We start from the raw sequence: 17,535 nt of genomic DNA on the forward strand, positions 1-17,535 counted from the left end.
GATTAGTTCATGTATTATTAGAGTAGCTCAAATAAATTCTGGTTTCATTTTAAAGAGCAGTGTCTTGTGTTGTGTATTTATAAAGCTAAAAACTTTGCCCAGATCTTTGTTTCCTAGCTCATAAAGAAAAACATTGCTAGCATATATATTATGACCTTTGGCCAAGGGAATTATATAAATATCAAAATTAATAAGATAAACTGATTTTAACGTTTCGCTGGACGAATAGTTGATAAAGTGTAACTATCAATTTTGAATCAGATTTTACCAAGTGATTCCCTCTGAAAAGAGATAATTTTATTACATTTTATCTAAGGTACTATCTTTTTTGTTTGTTGAGGGTGTTATTATAGCCATTCTTATTGAACTATTCTTATTGTTCTTCTTATTAATTTGCAGTAATTTGTTCAGTAATTTATTCACGGTTCCTGAATACCACTTCAGAAAATGAACATTGGTGCTTTTATCATTTTTTCCCCTTGCTGGTTGTGGGCAAAATCCCCCCCTCCAATTTAATCAATATTGACTACAGATATTGTCATATTATTCAGGGGTGCTGTAAGGGGGCAAGGTTAGGATGATTCCAAGGGCCCGATGATGGAGGGGTGGCTCCCGCGAGGGGCAGAACACGATTTCTACCGAGGGGGAAATGCCCTCTCTCCACTCCGCTCTCACTTTTTTAAACTCATAATAAACTGGTGAATAGTCTGTCCAGAAATGACGCTGATAGACAGAACAATTTTATATTTAGAATACATTGCAATCACTCCAAAACAGATGATGACAACTCAACATCTGCATTAGAAGCGGTACTTCTTTGCATGCCTATTTAGCCTTTTTCTGCACAGCACCTGAAGTTTAGCTCCAACCAGCTCCAACTCACACCTGCTTGGAAGTTTCTAATAATCCTGAAGACCTTGATTAGCTGGATTGGGTTTGTTTGATTAGGGTTGGAGCTAAACTGTGCAGATCTGTGACCCTCCAGGAATTGAGTTTGATACCACTGATATAGAGGATGTTACAGTTATGGAGGCTCCACCTCAAATTGCCCTTGGCAATTGCCTACTCTGCCTATATGTAGCGCCAGCCCTGGAAGAATCACAAATGGAGTCTCAAGTATATTTTCACTTTTACACTGTTGAGTCTGTTTTGTTGGATAGATTAAGAAATGAGAAAAAAATAATTAATTATATACCAGAACTTACTACCAAATGAAATAATATAGTACATTAATGTCATGATAAACTGTAAATGTAAGAGCACAGGTCTTCTCAAGACTCACTGTTTTGGACAATGTCCTGCATCTTCTTCCAGACTCTGAAGGGCAGGTTGCCCAAGTAACGTGGCACATGAATCAAAGCTCCAGAAGGCGTCTGTGGATCCGGCTGTGATGAGATCTGGACTCTGGAAGAACATTCAGGATCAGAACTGCAGTGGATTTGGATCAGAAGCAGAGAGACCAGAGACACCAGCAGATCACTCACCTTTCCATTGAGACTGGAAACTTCTGCAGAACAAACACACAATTTATCATCAACAACTCAATCAATCAATCAATCAATCAATCCATGATCTGAAATCAGACCTTTAGAAAGCAGACGTCATTGTCTTTCATCATCTCCTCCATATCTTTGATTGTGTGTGAAAGAGCTGAGATGTGTCTGTTGATCTCCTCCAGCTTCTCCTTCATCATCTGCTTCTTCTGCTCCTCTTCCTCCCTCAGTGCAGTGATTGTAGCTTCTTCTTCATCTCTGAGAAACTGATGAAGCTTCTCAAACTGCTGTTTAATCTGACGCTCAGTGTGCTCAGCTTGAGACTGAAATCAAACCATGTTCACGTCAATCATTTAAATCAAGAGTTATTCTGAGATCTGAAATAACTCAGATACCAACATATAACATTTACAGAAATAATAAACTGGAATCCATTATATTAAATATAACAAGTCAAAATTGCATGTAGTGATCCGCTGTAAAATGTAAAATGACTCTTGATTCTATTTCCTCACCTTGTTTTGTAGAACTTTTTTCACTAATTGTCCTTTAATTTTTTCATTGTTTTTAAGTTTCTTTTGTAAGGACTTCAGTTTTATATTGAGCTCCTCCTACAGTTGAACAATAGAGAAATATAAACAAACCCAAACAGATTATAGTGAAGAGGAGAACAGAATACACATACATATGCATCATACAAAAAAAAAATATTTGCCCATCCTGATTTCTCTTGTCAGAAATTAAAACCTGACATACAACAAAGTCAGTCTGAGTATACTCGAAGTACAGTTTGTAAAAGACAATTTTACTTATTGAAGCAAAAACGTTTTGCTATAATTATAATTAATTATTCATAATTGGATTCAGCTAGACTAGACACAAGCAGACCTGCACTGTTAAAAATTGTCCTGTATTTTTACAGTAAGTTACTGGCAGCACGGTTGCCAGCAGGTTACTGTATTTTGGTTTACAGCAATGTACTGTAATGCAGCTTTACGGTAGTGTACTGTAGAACTACAAAATAGTATTGTACTGTACTTTTACATAATTTTGTATTTTTACATATAGACGATTTCATCGGGCGCACGCGCCTGGACCGAAGTTAACTTCCGGTCTGTGTTTGTTTATCGGTCTTCTTAGTGGCGCCGGCTACAAACACAATTAAAGTTAAAGTGATGAGTAATGAAGCTGGGCTCTGGTTGTTGTGCTGTGGGATGTGTTTCCCATACATTTATTTATTTGTGGCGACCCGCCACGATATCAAAACGGACCGATTTTCCAAATGGCTTTGTTGAATAAACATGAGCACGTAATGCAAGTTTAAAAATCAAAACATTTCTGAAGGACAACTGTCTTTAGAAAATATTCGATGTCATTTTCATTTAATCTAGCAAGTTATATGCCTGATAAAGCAGCGTTTGTAAACTCAGCCCTGCCGTTTCCGGGGAAACCTCTGGTTCTCCAGATTTAAAGCGCCTCCTGCTGGCAGAGAATGAATTTGCATTTGCAAGTCCGTCCAAGTAGTTATCGCTGCATCTCAGTCTGTCTGATTTACACAGGAAATATATTTTGCTTGTTATCAAAACATAATCTACTCTAGAGGGACTTAGCTGTTGTTACTGATTGTATTTGGATGTCTACCGGAAGTTAAGTTAGGGCCACAAAAGCGCGCATGCGCAGTAACGTTTGTTAATGTTGTTGCCGTTGAAACCGTCTATAATTTTGTTTCAACTCTATATTGTGTAATATATATGTGTGTGTGTGTGTGTGTGTGTGTGTGTGTGTGTTTGGAATAGTACATACATATAGTTAGTAAAATTGTGATACTACTATACTTCAGAATAACATTACAAATCAAAAGGCAATCCAAACATATTTACAAAAGTATTTTTATTAAAACATTTTAAAATATTTTAGTACTGTGTTAGTACCCAGAGTACAGTGCATCAACAAATTACAGCCATGAAAACATTTTAAGTGTGCAAGAATATAAATGAAACAAACATACATCTTGAGAGCTGGATTGGGAATCACTGTTCTAAGAAAGAACATGATTTATCTTAAAACTATCTTAAAAATTAGCAAAAACAACAAGAAGTGTCTCACAACAATTGACCCCAAATGGCATGTGGGTGGTGACAAACAGGCCACTGACCCTCTCTGTGAAGTCCTCCATTTAAACATCATTTTGGACTGAATGAAGCTGTTGACATGCAGGGCTGATGACCACCACTCTGCACCACCGTCCTGATCTTCTGCTCACTCCCTGTCTGCCAGTACATTTCTTCCCATCAGTGGTGAAACTGAAACACAGTCATGAAACACACACAAAAGACAAAACCTGTTATCCACAGCAACAATAAAGATGAACAGACAGCATGGGGAAAATAGTGAATGAAAATTCTGCAGCATAGATGAAAAATAAATAAATAAATACAGTTGAAGTCAAAAGTTTACATACACCTTGCATAATCTACAAAATGTTAATTATTTTACCAAAATAAGAGGGATCCTACAAAATGCATGTTATTGTTTATGTAGTACTGATCTGATTAAGATATTTCACATAAAATATGTTTACATATAGTCCACAAGAGAAAATAATAGATGAATTTATAAAAATGACCCTGTTCAAAAGTTTGCATACACTTGATTCTTAATACTGTGTTGTTACCTGAATGAGTTTTTTTTTTTTTTGTGTGATAACTATAAGGGAACACCATTCAATCTGTTTATATTGCATTGTTTTAATAAAAGATAAATGAAGTATTTTCTTAAAATTTTGTTTCCCCCCCCCCCCTCCTGTTGATGCATGACTCAAGAAATATGATACAAAATATGATACACAATAGTATACTAAGTGTTGAGCAGTTGAGGTGATTAAAAACATGTTTTGCACCAAAATTACAATGTGTGACATGTCTTTACCAAGCATTTAGCTAAACTTAACTAACCACCCTTAACACAAACATTGTTAAAGTAGCTAAAAGTCCAGTGCCAGTAAAGATACTAAAAAATTGGTACATTTTTATAAACATTTACAAATGATGAATAGTTTCTACTTTAGATTGGGTACTGCAAAAGCATGAACTAATGATTAATAAATGATTTGTAAAGATGTGAAAATAGAGAGAATTCCGGTCATTTGGGACATGTTTTGTCATCAAAATGACTGTTCATAAAGTACTAATGTTTAGTAAATGTTTATAAACATTTACAATTGATGAAAAGTTTCACAGTCTTAAAGAATCTTTAAGAATCTGGATCTGGATCTGTAAAAATGACAAAAGTAGTCAAAGTGTGTCAAACCTTTCTCCAAAGCCGGTCACTTGCTCCGCAGTCGTATGTTATTTCTTCTTCAGGAATAATGTCCCTCGCTGCCAAAGGCAGGATTTCCTGGGCCACAGTCTTCTTCACGGTGCAGTTTCTGGTGAAAATGATCGTCATTTACCATCCGGCCAAGGGTGATGCAACTGCATCAATGCTTCAATTAATTTTTTTTTTTTTTTTTTTAATTATATTTTGTAGAATGTTTTGCCTTACAATTAAACTAAAAGACAAAAACTATGACATGAATACAAAGACAATGATTAAAATGTCTACATGTACGTTTTAAAAACTTACCAGCACTGCTTGTTTTGCCAAGTAAAGACAGACCGTATTTTTATAGATGTCCCTTCTGCGTTCTGCTTCAAATAAATATATCATTTCTCCTCTATATTCAACAACCACATTCCCACAATCTGAAAAAAAAAAAATAATAATTTTCTTTTTTACAAAATTACAACTTTCTTTTAAAACAATTAATAAACTATAATGATTAGATCAAATGTATGTTTAAAATGGTTTAACCTACAACTTATGACCAATGAATCACCATGACAAGTCTTCCTTCATGTTTACTGTATAAAGATTTTTAACAGTCAATTTATAAATACTGCTTTCACAAATAAAAATGTGTAACTGCTAAAACGTTTAAGAGCTGAAGATAACTAAAAAGAAAATGTATAATTACTTTTGCTTTATGTGTATGTGTATTAGGTTTAATTTATATTTAGTTACAGTTTATGATTATTAATCTTAACTCAATTCTAGGAATCAGAACTGAATTATCCCTGATTATTTATTAATTTATTTAAGATTTCTATGACCTTGGAACGCACTCTTATGAAAAACAACCATGGTTACTATATTACTACTACTATAATGTAACTATAAAACATGGCAAATTGATTATCATTTGAAAATATTATGTTTTTAAAAATAGTTAAATGGATGTAAAATAATGGTACATCTGTGGTAACTGTGAATTTACTAAAAAAAAAAAAATACCATAGTAAACCTAAGGTAACCTACCTTTATATTGGGTTTTGTGTTTAGTCTCGCCGGCCGCGTCACCGGTGCTCGATTCAGCGTCTCCCCGGGAATCACTAACCCCACTCCGGCCTCTTAATAGCAAGCCTCCCGGTGCCGGAAAATTAACACGTTAGCATAATCTTTTCCTCATGTAAACCCGTTAAATTATATGCCGACATACAGTTAGTTTATCAGTGTTTTTGCCTTTTTTTATTTTTATTTTTTTTAAAACATCAATTACAACACAAAGTCATCTCATAAAAAAAAAATTCTGTAACTACATTTAGGATATTTCACGAGGGATTAAACTGCGATGTATTCTTTTGATTATTGAATTATCGACATAATGTGAAAAACCAACTGACGTTGATTAACCGGTGATTTGCGCATGCGCAGTAGGTAAAGTGTGTGTGTCGCGTCGAGATTGAGGTCTCTGCAGAGCAAAAGTGGGTGTTTCTGAATTGCTAGGCATTTTCAAGCTGCTGGGTGTTTCTAAATCATGCAATCAAAATGATCCCCCTGACCTAACCCCACCCCTAAACCTACCGTCACTGTGACGTCAGCCAATCAAGTAACATGGTCTAAAAACGCCCCGATCTGGTAACTCCCATTACTTTGCTGCAGAGACCTAAGCTGTGTCCGAAACCACTCCCTGTGCACTATATTGGGTGTCAGCCATTTTGTAGTGCTGTCCGAATTCTGAGTGAACGACTTCATTCCCTACATTCGTTCACTACTTTTTACCCACAATGCATTCTGATTTAGAGTGTACAACCGATGTACACTCGCTGAAGCACTATTTCCCACAATCCAATGCGGAGAACCGACGAGCTGGAAGAGAGAGCGGGAGCGAGCGAGTTTGAAAGAGAGATTCCGTTTAAATTGCAAAAATTATGAATTTGGTGGATTTTTAAAAATATTCGTTGGTAGTGTATTCATTCTGATGTCAAATTAACGGTCGCCTGAGGGCGCTCTACGGTCATCTTATTTGAGTGCAAAAATGCTGCTCGGGAGAGTTTCAAGATACTACAAACAATAAATACATACAATTATTAATATGTGCTAATGTGAGTTTATTTTTGTTGACAATATTTTAATAGTATTTAATGATTATGACCATATTACAGAACAAATGAATAATATACCATCAATGAAACCACAAAGCTGATTACAATAGTCATTCTAAGTGTTATTGCTATTAATATTAAAATGAGGTACATGAAATATAAAAGTACATCTAAGATGTTTTTGCAACAGCCAAGTCTCACGCGCAGTGTACACGTCACCGTCCGAATCCGTTCACTTCATTTAGTTCACTCCTTTCTAATATAGTGCACTCAACTGCCTTACACTATATAGGGATTAGTGAATGAGTGAACGATTTCGGACACAGCTCTATACTTGGTCGCGACTCACGTCAGTGTGTGTACAGGTGCAGTTCCGTGGCCAGTCTACAGGGGCGCTGTAGAGCAGCGCTGCCACACATACTCGCACACAGAAATCCGGTTTTTGTTCATGGAGGGGATCAAGAAAAAAAACTGCACTAGGCATATCAGCAACGCCCCCTGAGCCTATTTCAAGCAAAACATTTTGGGGACCGGGGATTTGGTCCCCACTATGTGAGTGTGCTAACGTGTTGAGAACCCCACCATGTAATAAAAACAAACACACACGGAAAGAGCACCGCAACTTTACAATTGTTCAATTAAAATAAACGCATTTTGCTCCATACAACGTGTCTGTTGTCTTTGATTAGCCTAAAAGTAAAATAAAATGACATTCAGAGTACGTAAAGCGAAAGTCCCCTAAACGTCCCCAATTACCGCTGCACGTCCTGTGAACGCCCTCGTGAACGTCCGGAGGACCTCTTTGCGGACGTCTGCTCGACATCAAGGGGACCCTACACACTGACGTCCGGGGGACGTTCGCAGAGGCCATTCAGGGGACGTCCTGGGGACCTTTTTTTGTTAGCTGGGACATTCCTGCAAGACATAACACAGTCATACAGGAACAACACTACAGGACACCTGCAGGAATATACCCTGTCCTGTAGGATTTTTATTCAGTCCTACAGGATTCCTGCAGGATCCCTGCACATAAAACCAAAATCCTACAGGATTCCTGCAGGACCGAATAAAAATCCTACAGGATTCCTGCAGGATCGAATAAAAATCCTACAGGACAGGGTATATTCCTGCATATAATGCGTTAGCCTATTTGAATACTTGTGAAGCTAACGCCCAGTCAGCAAACAAATTTGGCCCAGATTTGGCATGCATCTGGCACAGCTGGCATGCATCTGGCACAGCTGGCATTCATCCGGCACTGGCATACAGCATGTGGGCCAAACATGGCCCGGGTTTGGCAGAGATGGTACCAGGTTTAAGACGGCACACAAGACATGGGCCAGATGTCAAATGCAGTATTTGGCCCAGATGTCAAATATAGATATGTGGGCCACATAAGTATTGCCGATCCTGACCCACATTTAAAATCCATTTCAAATATTTTTGACTAAAATCACAATGTTTTCCCATACAGAAAGGTAATATATTCACATATATGTGAAACACTTCTGAAAAGACTGGTCTGGTCTGGACTTCTGAAGCAGAGCCCAGCCTTCAGAACTTGTACAACTCCAGAGTGAAGAAACGGGCAGGTAACATCATCAAAGACCCCTCTCACCCCGGACACAACTTGTTTGCACTTCTCCCTTCAGTCAGACGCTACAGATCTCTGTGCACTAGAACATCTAGGCATAAAAACAGTTTTTTTCCCCCATGCCATCTCCAGCCTAAACAGCTAACACATGAATCACCGGTGTTCTGTAATTCATTCTGTAATTCATTCTCCATCTTTAATTATTGCCTCTTTCTCAAGTATTATGTAAATACACATACATATCTGTTTATTTATACAGCTGTATATAGAGTAAATAATGCACAAATCTGTACATAAATCTACTGTTCCAGATTCATACTTATTATTATGATTATTATCCATTGTTAAGTCTTACTATTTAAATGTTTTTTCTGTTCTCATGTCAGATGTGTTTGTATGTATGTATGTACCAGGAGCACCTTAAAACCACAACAAATTCCTCGTGTGTTTGCGCACACCTGGCAAATAAAGCTAATTCTGAAAATATATTTTTAAAATGCATAACATAAAGCTCATATTGTGTGTTTACATGTGAAATTATATTCATGCCTCATATGATATTATATGATCTGATATTATATGTTATATTATAGAATAGTATATCCTGTTGTTTTATTTATATACAACTGACTTCAAACAATGTTTTGCATTCACTGCTTTCATATTCTCATTCAGTTTACAGTTTGATGTAGGCCTACTAAACAATACATGATGAAGTTTCAGGACATTTTATTTTACTTTTATGTACTATTTATGTAAATGCGTAACTTTGATGCGTTTTAGGCCATGCTGGCCAATCAGAAGCCTGAAAAACTTTCCAGTAGGCGGAGATAACAGCGCAGGCTCCGACCTCACAAGCCAAAAACTCCGGTTTTGCTGTCTACACGATAACCGGAGTTTTTTAAAATCTTCACCCTGGCAGGAGTTTTCAAAATGTTCGGTTTCAGTGACCTGGTGCAGCGTTTGCGTGAGGACGAACGGCCAAACCGCATAGAAAAAGCTGCTGTTTTGAAAATAACCGCTTCTGTTGAAGCCCCGTTTCCATGGCAACTCTGCTCCCCGCTCACGCAGAGCTCAATGCACACACAGCATTTACACAAACAAACATCTAGCATTAAGACATTACATTAATAATTTACAGTCTCATTCAATAATTATTCAATAATGAATTTAAAACTAATTTTGTAGTTCAAAAAGCAACAATAGCTCACGTATAGACGGATTCTTTCTGGCAGCCTGTAAAAGAGTGAAAAACACGGCGAAAAAGCAGTTAGGACTTATCTTTAATAATCCGCTTTTACATTTTCCCTCCGAGAAATTGCTGGAAACGCATTATAAGTCGTTAACATTAATTTTAAAAATCGCTACCGTGACCATCAGCTAAACAAGTTAGTTGGAAATTAGCCACATTCTCTTCACCTGTGCTGTAGCACACCAAGTGCCTACTATCTTTTAACCCTCTGACCCTCTTCGGTCATTTTTGACCGAAAAAAATTATATTTTGAAATTTAAAAAATCTTAGCTTCATCGGAATGACACTTGGTGACTTGTGTCACATTAGCAATATGAACACACACAAAAATCATGGACATGATTCGGATATGTTAAAGAGTAAAAAAAAAATGACCGACAAAGGAAATGAATGGGAATTGAAATACGAAAAAATGTGAAAACTCAGTGAATCTTTTGTTGGTACAAACTACAAATCAGCCACTGGTCAGAAAAAAAAGTGTGCAGCAATCAAGGGGTGACTGTCTAGAATATCAGAAGTGCAAAATAGACACCCACACACGTGCATACACGCACATTTACATTTACATTTACATTATGCATTTACATTTACATTTACATTTACGCACGCACGCACACACACACACACACACACACGCGAACTGGTAAAACTGCAACAGAGCAAATTTTGAAAATATGTTAACATTAATTGAATTACATTGAATAAAATATCAATTAATTACAAAATGTTTTGAATTATCACTATCTATTCCTTATTTTGTTGTTAATTATCAAATACTGAGTAACAAAAATGCTTTCTATGTGTTCCCTTTCTAACAAGATTTTAATGTTTGACTGTAATCATAATGTAAAACCTGATACATATCTAACCAAATATATCTAAACCTTGAAAAAAAGTAGTCTTTTATAAAATAAAAGACATTCTATAGAATGTCTAGATATATATCTAATAGCAAAACCTAAAAAAATTAAGAAATCATGTCTAAAAAACAACAGGAATCCAAAAGCCTCTGTATATATCTATATAGGGTGCTAATACAAGAGGTTACGCAACATTGCACAAGTTTTTATTTTTTAATGCCTTCAGATGGACCAATTCTCACTTTAAAAAAATGGATTTTAAACGCCTTCACTCTATTTTAATGTGAAATATTGCATTTATTAAAAAAATAGTAAATAAAGAAATAAAAAAACATATATTAATTATAATGGAGAAAATAGCTCATTAAAATTGTATAAATATTGCATAATATCATAAAATTCCCTAAAAATCATAAATAATAATCAAAAAATATTATTGAACAAAAATATATTACATTGATTTTCCTGAGGAAAAAAAAAAAAAAAAAAGTTACATTTCAAGGCTTCGGTCACTTTTGACCGCGAAGGAGGCAAGTGATACTCCTAAACGAAGAGGGCCAGAAGTGTCACAGACTTCTCTCTGTGGGTTGCTAAGAGACGAATGACCGGGCTCGCGCAAACCGATAAGCGCGGCATCGGCCTGCGGTCGTGAACCGACTCGGGTTCCGACGACGATTGATGAGCTGGAAAACAGAGCACTGACCTTATTATGTTTTAGGTAATGAGGCCGACGTTTCGATATTGGGCCGACGTCGACCAGACATACGTGTGCTGTCCGTGTATATATATATATATATAAAATAAAAAAAAACCTGATAGCTAAAGTTTAGGCGTTCATTTCTTTCTCTCAATTTAATTCGTTTTTTTCTGAACTTTTAAGCTCCCCCCCCCCATTTCAGAATTTTATTCTACTGTTGTAGTAAACCGGCCTGTAGAAAACACTATCAGAAAGACTTAAGGAAACTCCTACTGATATACTTTGGTTTATTATGTTATATTTAATGTTACTAATGATATAATGTGCATAGACTAATAACAGTACAGTTAACATTTTGAGTTGCACAACAATTCTTGCAACAATTCCTTGTCATTGTGTTCTGTCACTAATGCTGGCTGTGTATCCTTGTCATGCTGCTCTGTCTGTTTCTCTCCTCTATCCTCCTTCTCCTTCTCCTCCTCCTCACTATTACTAAGCCTCCGTTGCTCCCCTGCCATCTCTTTCACTCCTCCTTCTGTACTTTTCTTCTTAAAATAAGAAGAGATGTCTGTGGACTTTCTCTTCATTGTCTGAAAATTGACATAACATATACATGCACCAGCTAACGACGTTAGCTAGGTAACTCTTGTCAAAACGTGTCAGACACATCAAAAAACTGCTGTAACAGTATACTGTAACCATTTGGCACTTAAAAAGCACATGTCACGACACATAATTCCCCGTCTTCTTTTACTAAAGAAAATTTTTGACTTATTTACTTACCGGTAGTCTTCTTCGTCTTCTTTCTTAACTTCTTTTGAAATTGTTGACCGACGGGCACGCGCTGAGCTGTTGCTGTCTGAGCGCGCAACAGCGGCATGGACGGGGGGACGGGGGGGCGGGGGAGAGGGCTGGCTACTGTGTGCGATCAAAGGTCTAGAGCGGCTTGCCTGCCTGGCTGTGCATTAGGGACGAAATGCATAACTGATGATACTAAAATTTATACTGGCTAGTGGGGTGGGCAGTGGGGTGGCCAGGAGTCGGCCAGGGGTGGCCGGCCACCCCCTGGTGGCGCCACTTCAAACAATGGATGAGAGTGTGGTAAAATGCTAGACTACAATTCATTCACTTTTAAACACGGATTTGCCGTCCAAAGCAATTCTTTACTATTAATGCAATACTTTCAGGTATAAAAATGTTAATGAGATGTTCCCTTTCTGTTGTAGAGTGACAATGAATTGTCAGTTGTTGGGATGACCTGTAGAGGGCAGGCTTAAAAAGCAGAAGAGAAGAACTTGAGGCCCTACATAGAATGCAAGTGGTGAAAAATTTAACTTTGCCTAAAGTCCTCAGCCAACATGAAGAATTGTTTAAAGAGGAGTTGGGGGAATTGAAGCAGTCCCAAGGTTTTTCAAAGCCCGCCCGGTCCCTTATGCAATGAAGGCAAAGGTAGAAGTTGAAATAGAACGGCTGTTAAGAGAACACATCATAGTACCCGTTAAACACTCTGAATGGGCTGCACCGGTAGTACCTGTTTTAAAGTCTGATAACACCGTACGTCTATGTGGGGACTACAAGCTAACAGTAAACAGAGTTTCAAAGTTGGAACAGTACCCCATTCCTCGGATTGAAGATTTGTTTGCAACCCTGTCAGGTGGACAGAAGTTCACAAAATTGGATATGAGCCATGCTTATCATCAGATTGCATTAGATGCAGAATCCAGGAAGTATGTCACAGTGAATACCCACAAAGGACTGTTTACTTACCGTGTTTTACCTTTTGGAGTTTCTTCTAGCCCCGCTATCTTTCAACGGACCATTGAGGGGGTATTGCTGGGTCTTCCGCATGTGGCAGTTTTCCTTGATGATATCCTGGTAACCGGTCGTAATGATGAAGAGCATCTTCAAACTCTTGCTAGAGTATTGGATAGACTGCAGGAAGCAGGATTGCGATTGAAACGGAGTAAATGTACCTTTATGGAAAAAGAGGTAATGTTCTTGGGTCATAAAGTGGATGAGACAGGCCTCCATCCTGCACCAGAAAAGGTGATGGCTATTCAAAATGCTCCCTCACCAAAGAATGTGACAGAATTGAAAGCATATTTAGGACTTTTAAATTATTATAAAGTTCTTGCCCAATCTGTCTACTGTTTTAGCCCCTGTGTACAAATTGCTACGAAAAGATGCAAAATGGAACTAGGCCGGGGAACAAGAGGCTGCTTTTGCTCAGTCTAAAAAAATGATTCATTCTGTACAAGTTCTGGTTCATTATGACCTCCAGAAGGATGTGATTTTATCATGTGATGCTTCTCCTTATGGCTTGGGTGCAGTTCCTTCACATAAGATGCCTGATGGAAGTGAAAGACCTATAGGATTTATGTCACGAACATTGAATCAAGCTGAGCGGAATTATTCGCAGTTGGACAAAGAAGGGTTGGCTGTAATGTTTGGCTTATAGCGCTTTCATAAGTATTTGTATGGTCGAAAATTTACAATCGTTACAGACCATAAACCCTTATTGTCTTTATTTAATGAGTTAAAAGCTGTTCCCCAAATGTCCTCTTCTAGAATCCAGCGATGGGCTGTGACCCTGAGAGCATACGAATACAACATCATCTACAAGGCCGGCAAAGATCATGGCAATGCAGATGCTCTAAGTCGGCTACCATTGCCAATGGAATCTTCCACCGAGCAGGAGGAAAGAGTATTAATGCTGGAGAATGCTGATATCACCTTGATCACAGCAGAACAGGTGAGAGAGTGGACTAGAAGAGATCCAGTATTATCTCGGGTGAGAGAAACAGTGCAACGCGGATGTTTGCATGAATTAACAGGAACGGAGTTTGACCCATTCACATTAAGGAAAGATGAATTAAGTGTACAGGATGGTTGTGTACTTTGGGGGGCCAGAGTAATCATTCCCAGCGTGGGTAGACCAGATGTTCTGAAACAATTGCATCAATGCCACCCAGGAGTGTCTAGGATGAAAGCTTTGGCCAGAAGTTATGTGTGGTGGCCTAAGTTAGATCAGGATGTGGAAAGGCTGGTTAAAACCTGTTGTAGGTGTCAGGAGCATAGAAATGCTCCAGCGGTTGCCCCACTGCATCCTTGAATTGGCCAGATAAACCATGGCAACGATTGCATGTGGATTATGCAGGACCGTTCATGGGAAAAATGTTCTTTGTCTTGATTGATGCACATTCAAAATGGATGGATGTGTATCCAGTGAATTCAGCCACCTCTGCTATCACTGTCGAATGTTTGCGGAATAGCTTCAGTAACCATGGATTACCCGAATTGATTGTATCAGATAATGGTACTTGCTTCATTAGTGCAGAATTCAAAGAGTTCCTGCATAAAATGGAATACGGCATGTGACTTCTGCACCTTACCATGCTTCTAGTAATGGGTTAGTGGAACGGCTGTCCAAATTGTTAAAACCATGCTAAAAAGTGTTGAGGAACAATTGCAACTAAATTGTCTCGAGTTTTATTTAGTTACAGGATCACTCCCCAGACCACCACAGGGTTCTCTCCAGCGGAATTGTTGTATGGACGGAAATTACGCTGTTCTATGGACTTTATACATCCTGATTTGACAAGGAAGATTCATGAACAACAACAAAAGCAAAAAGTCTATCATGATAAAAAGGTCATTGAACGGAATTTTTGTGTGGGAGATCCAGTACTTACTCAGAACTTTACTTATGGACCGAAATGGATTCCGGGCCATATAGCGACTGTGACTGGACCACTTTCTTATAAAGTAATGCTAGGTGATGGACGAGTGGTTCGACGGTATGTGGATCAACTTCATGCCCGACAGAAATTGCTTGTAAACACTTCAGAAGAGGAAATGGATTGTAAATTCCCTGATTTCGACGTTCCTGGAAACTCAGCACCTGTAGTTGCTACAGAAACTGAGGGAACTGGAACTGAGGACATTTCTAGTAATCCCTCTGAAGTATCTAGGAATTCCTCTCCACATTCTGAGATAATCACTGAAGTGAACAAACCTGCTAGTCCTGTTATAATTATGAGACGGTCACAAAGAACCAGGAATTTGCCTACTTATTTGAAAGATTATGAACTGAAGTAATATTGAATGAGAATTGTAGATTTGGGGAAAAAAATGATTTGCAAATTGTGATGCTATTTGTAATGATATTGTAGTTATATGTTTGTGGAGAGAAATAGCATTGTGATTATGTAAGCTTGGGGGGAAAGGGATGTTGTAGAGTGACAATGAATTGTCAGTTGTTGGGATGACCTGTAGAGGGCAGGCTTAAAAAGCAGCAGAGAAGAACTTGGTGTGTGTAAATTGACTCCACCTGTGATGTGATTCAGTGTACTAATGGATGATGTATGTCGTTGAGTAAATACAACCTTGAACCGATCTGAAACGTGCCTTGTTATCTATGCAAACATTTATTTGAAGATACAGAACATATATTTTTTACATGTAGTTTGTCTCAGTCTTTTTGGAAAGCATTGCAGGACTGGAGAGAAGCATGTGGTTGCTGATAGTTTCACTCTAACCTTACAAGATATAATGTACGGAATAACCAAAGAGTGCTGTTTTGTATGATTTGATTAATAATATTATATTATTAGCAAAATATTTTATACAAAAATGTCCATATTTTAAATCTCCTCCATTGTTTATTGTGTTTAAAACTGATCTAAAATACTTTTCAGATGCCCTTAGTAAAATTAAAAATCCAAAGGCAGTAAAACTGTTTAATTTGTTTGTATTATATAATTTGTTGCAATTATATTTTTATTATAATTTTTTTTCATTCTTGTTTTTGTTTCTTATTTTTATATTTTTATATATGTTATATTATGTTATATTATATTATGTGTTTTGAAATATTTTATTATATGCTTTGTCTGGAAATAATATGGTTCTATTGTGTTGAGCCTCCCATACTAGATTCTTTTTTGTATACTAATTAAGGCCATTTTGTTGTACTCAGATTTTGTACTCAAAAAAAAAAAAAAAGGCTCATTCAAAAGCTGCAGCAAGGTTTTCAGGTGAATTTAGTCCCTAAAATCACACAAATATTACATTCAACTGTTCCTGACTCTTTTCTTACTTGTAATTGACACGCTTCTGTTGAATATTTACTTCATAAAAATGGTTTAGTGTCTTCAAAAAAGTCCATTAGCATCTCAACTGTTTTCAGAGGCCTAAACACTATCAGAATCACTGATTTAGTTTTAATATATTTTTTTCCATGAATGTGTATTAAATTATTTCCAATAGTCTATACTCTTCATTTCATAGTTTTTCTCTTGGTTGCGCTGCTTCCAGTAGTGTTTTTATCCAATCATATTTCAGCAATCGTGTTGCCAGGGTCAAAGAAATCTGCCTAAAGCTGGCTGCACACAGCACACTAGTCGATTTTCAAATCTTAACAGTTTTTAAAACCATCCCAGTCAGCAAATTTCCTTTAGTGCGGATCTGGACCATATCAACAGCTAAAGTGTGGCCCAGATTAGTTTGTGTTCACCGGCCCAAAACTGGTCCATATCTTTTTAGCCAGAACTGAACCAAAACAGTGCCATAACCCAACCCAGAGTGAGCCAAATAATTAAAACAGATGTGGCTGATATATGGACCTTATATGGTATTCTTATATGGCTGAGTTCTGTAAAGGGCTGACGGCCCTTATGTGGCTGATATACCAAAAGCCATTATTCAACCATATTTACACCACACCTATCTTTTAAATTTAAAATACCCATTACACAGTAAATCTGAAACACATCTTAATCACAAAAATGGATTCACACTCATTTTTTAAAAATGTTTATAGTATTTTAATAACAGAATTACAAAACAGAACATAACAGAAGTGTGCTATTTTGTAAATGTCAGATGAGTGAATAAATGTGCAAAAATTTATAATTTTAGTAAGTCTCACCAGTCTCTCTCACTCACAGTCTGTCAGGAAAAAGAAAAGAAAAAAGAACATTAGTATATCATAATTAGTATCACACATTAGATATTATTTGAAGACAACCACATAAATGACTGTAAATCAGCACTGCACATATTTTTTCTACCACCCAAGACATGAGTGCTACTGTGAGGCCCTTTTTAAATTTTAATTTTCCTAAATAAAAAAAAAAAATAAATAGCTACTTTAATAACAGGCTATTTTTATACATAATAAAATACATACATAATATTAATGAAAACATTAGTGGT

The 17,535-nt window shown here is 37.1% G+C and overlaps 1 protein-coding gene and 1 long non-coding RNA gene across 2 annotated transcripts; both read right to left on the bottom strand.

Moving 5' to 3' along the window:
* Nucleotides 1-221: 221 nt before the first annotated feature.
* LOC131535794 (E3 ubiquitin-protein ligase TRIM35-like) lies at nucleotides 222-12,285 on the bottom strand. The gene is made up of 6 exons (XM_058768300.1): nucleotides 12,270-12,285; nucleotides 12,103-12,125; nucleotides 2,009-2,104; nucleotides 1,586-1,816; nucleotides 1,485-1,507; nucleotides 222-1,404 (listed from the first exon to the last, which is right to left on the bottom strand). The coding sequence occupies exons 1-6, from the start codon at nucleotides 12,283-12,285 to the stop codon at nucleotides 1,272-1,274; spliced, it is 522 nt and encodes a 173-aa protein (XP_058624283.1). The 3' UTR covers nucleotides 222-1,271.
* Nucleotides 2,992-5,451, bottom strand: LOC131536390 (uncharacterized). Its single transcript, XR_009269939.1, has 3 exons — nucleotides 5,118-5,451; nucleotides 4,803-4,920; nucleotides 2,992-3,796 (listed from the first exon to the last, which is right to left on the bottom strand). It is a non-coding gene; the product is annotated as an uncharacterized LOC131536390 (long non-coding RNA).
* Nucleotides 12,286-17,535: the final 5,250 nt, after the last annotated feature.

Source organism: Onychostoma macrolepis, chromosome 03 (assembly GCF_012432095.1).
Source record: "Onychostoma macrolepis isolate SWU-2019 chromosome 03, ASM1243209v1, whole genome shotgun sequence".
NCBI lineage: Eukaryota > Metazoa > Chordata > Actinopteri > Cypriniformes > Cyprinidae > Onychostoma > Onychostoma macrolepis.

Bases quoted from the DNA above. Each gene is read 5' to 3' on its own strand.
- LOC131535794 (XM_058768300.1), bottom strand. The intron at 1,817-2,008 runs GTGAGGAAATAG...GTTTGATTTCAG, and splicing joins AAAAAGTTCTACAAAACAAG to TCTCAAGCTGAGCACACTGA. The intron at 1,405-1,484 runs GTGAGTGATCTG...ATGTTCTTCCAG, and splicing joins TTTCCAGTCTCAATGGAAAG to AGTCCAGATCTCATCACAGC.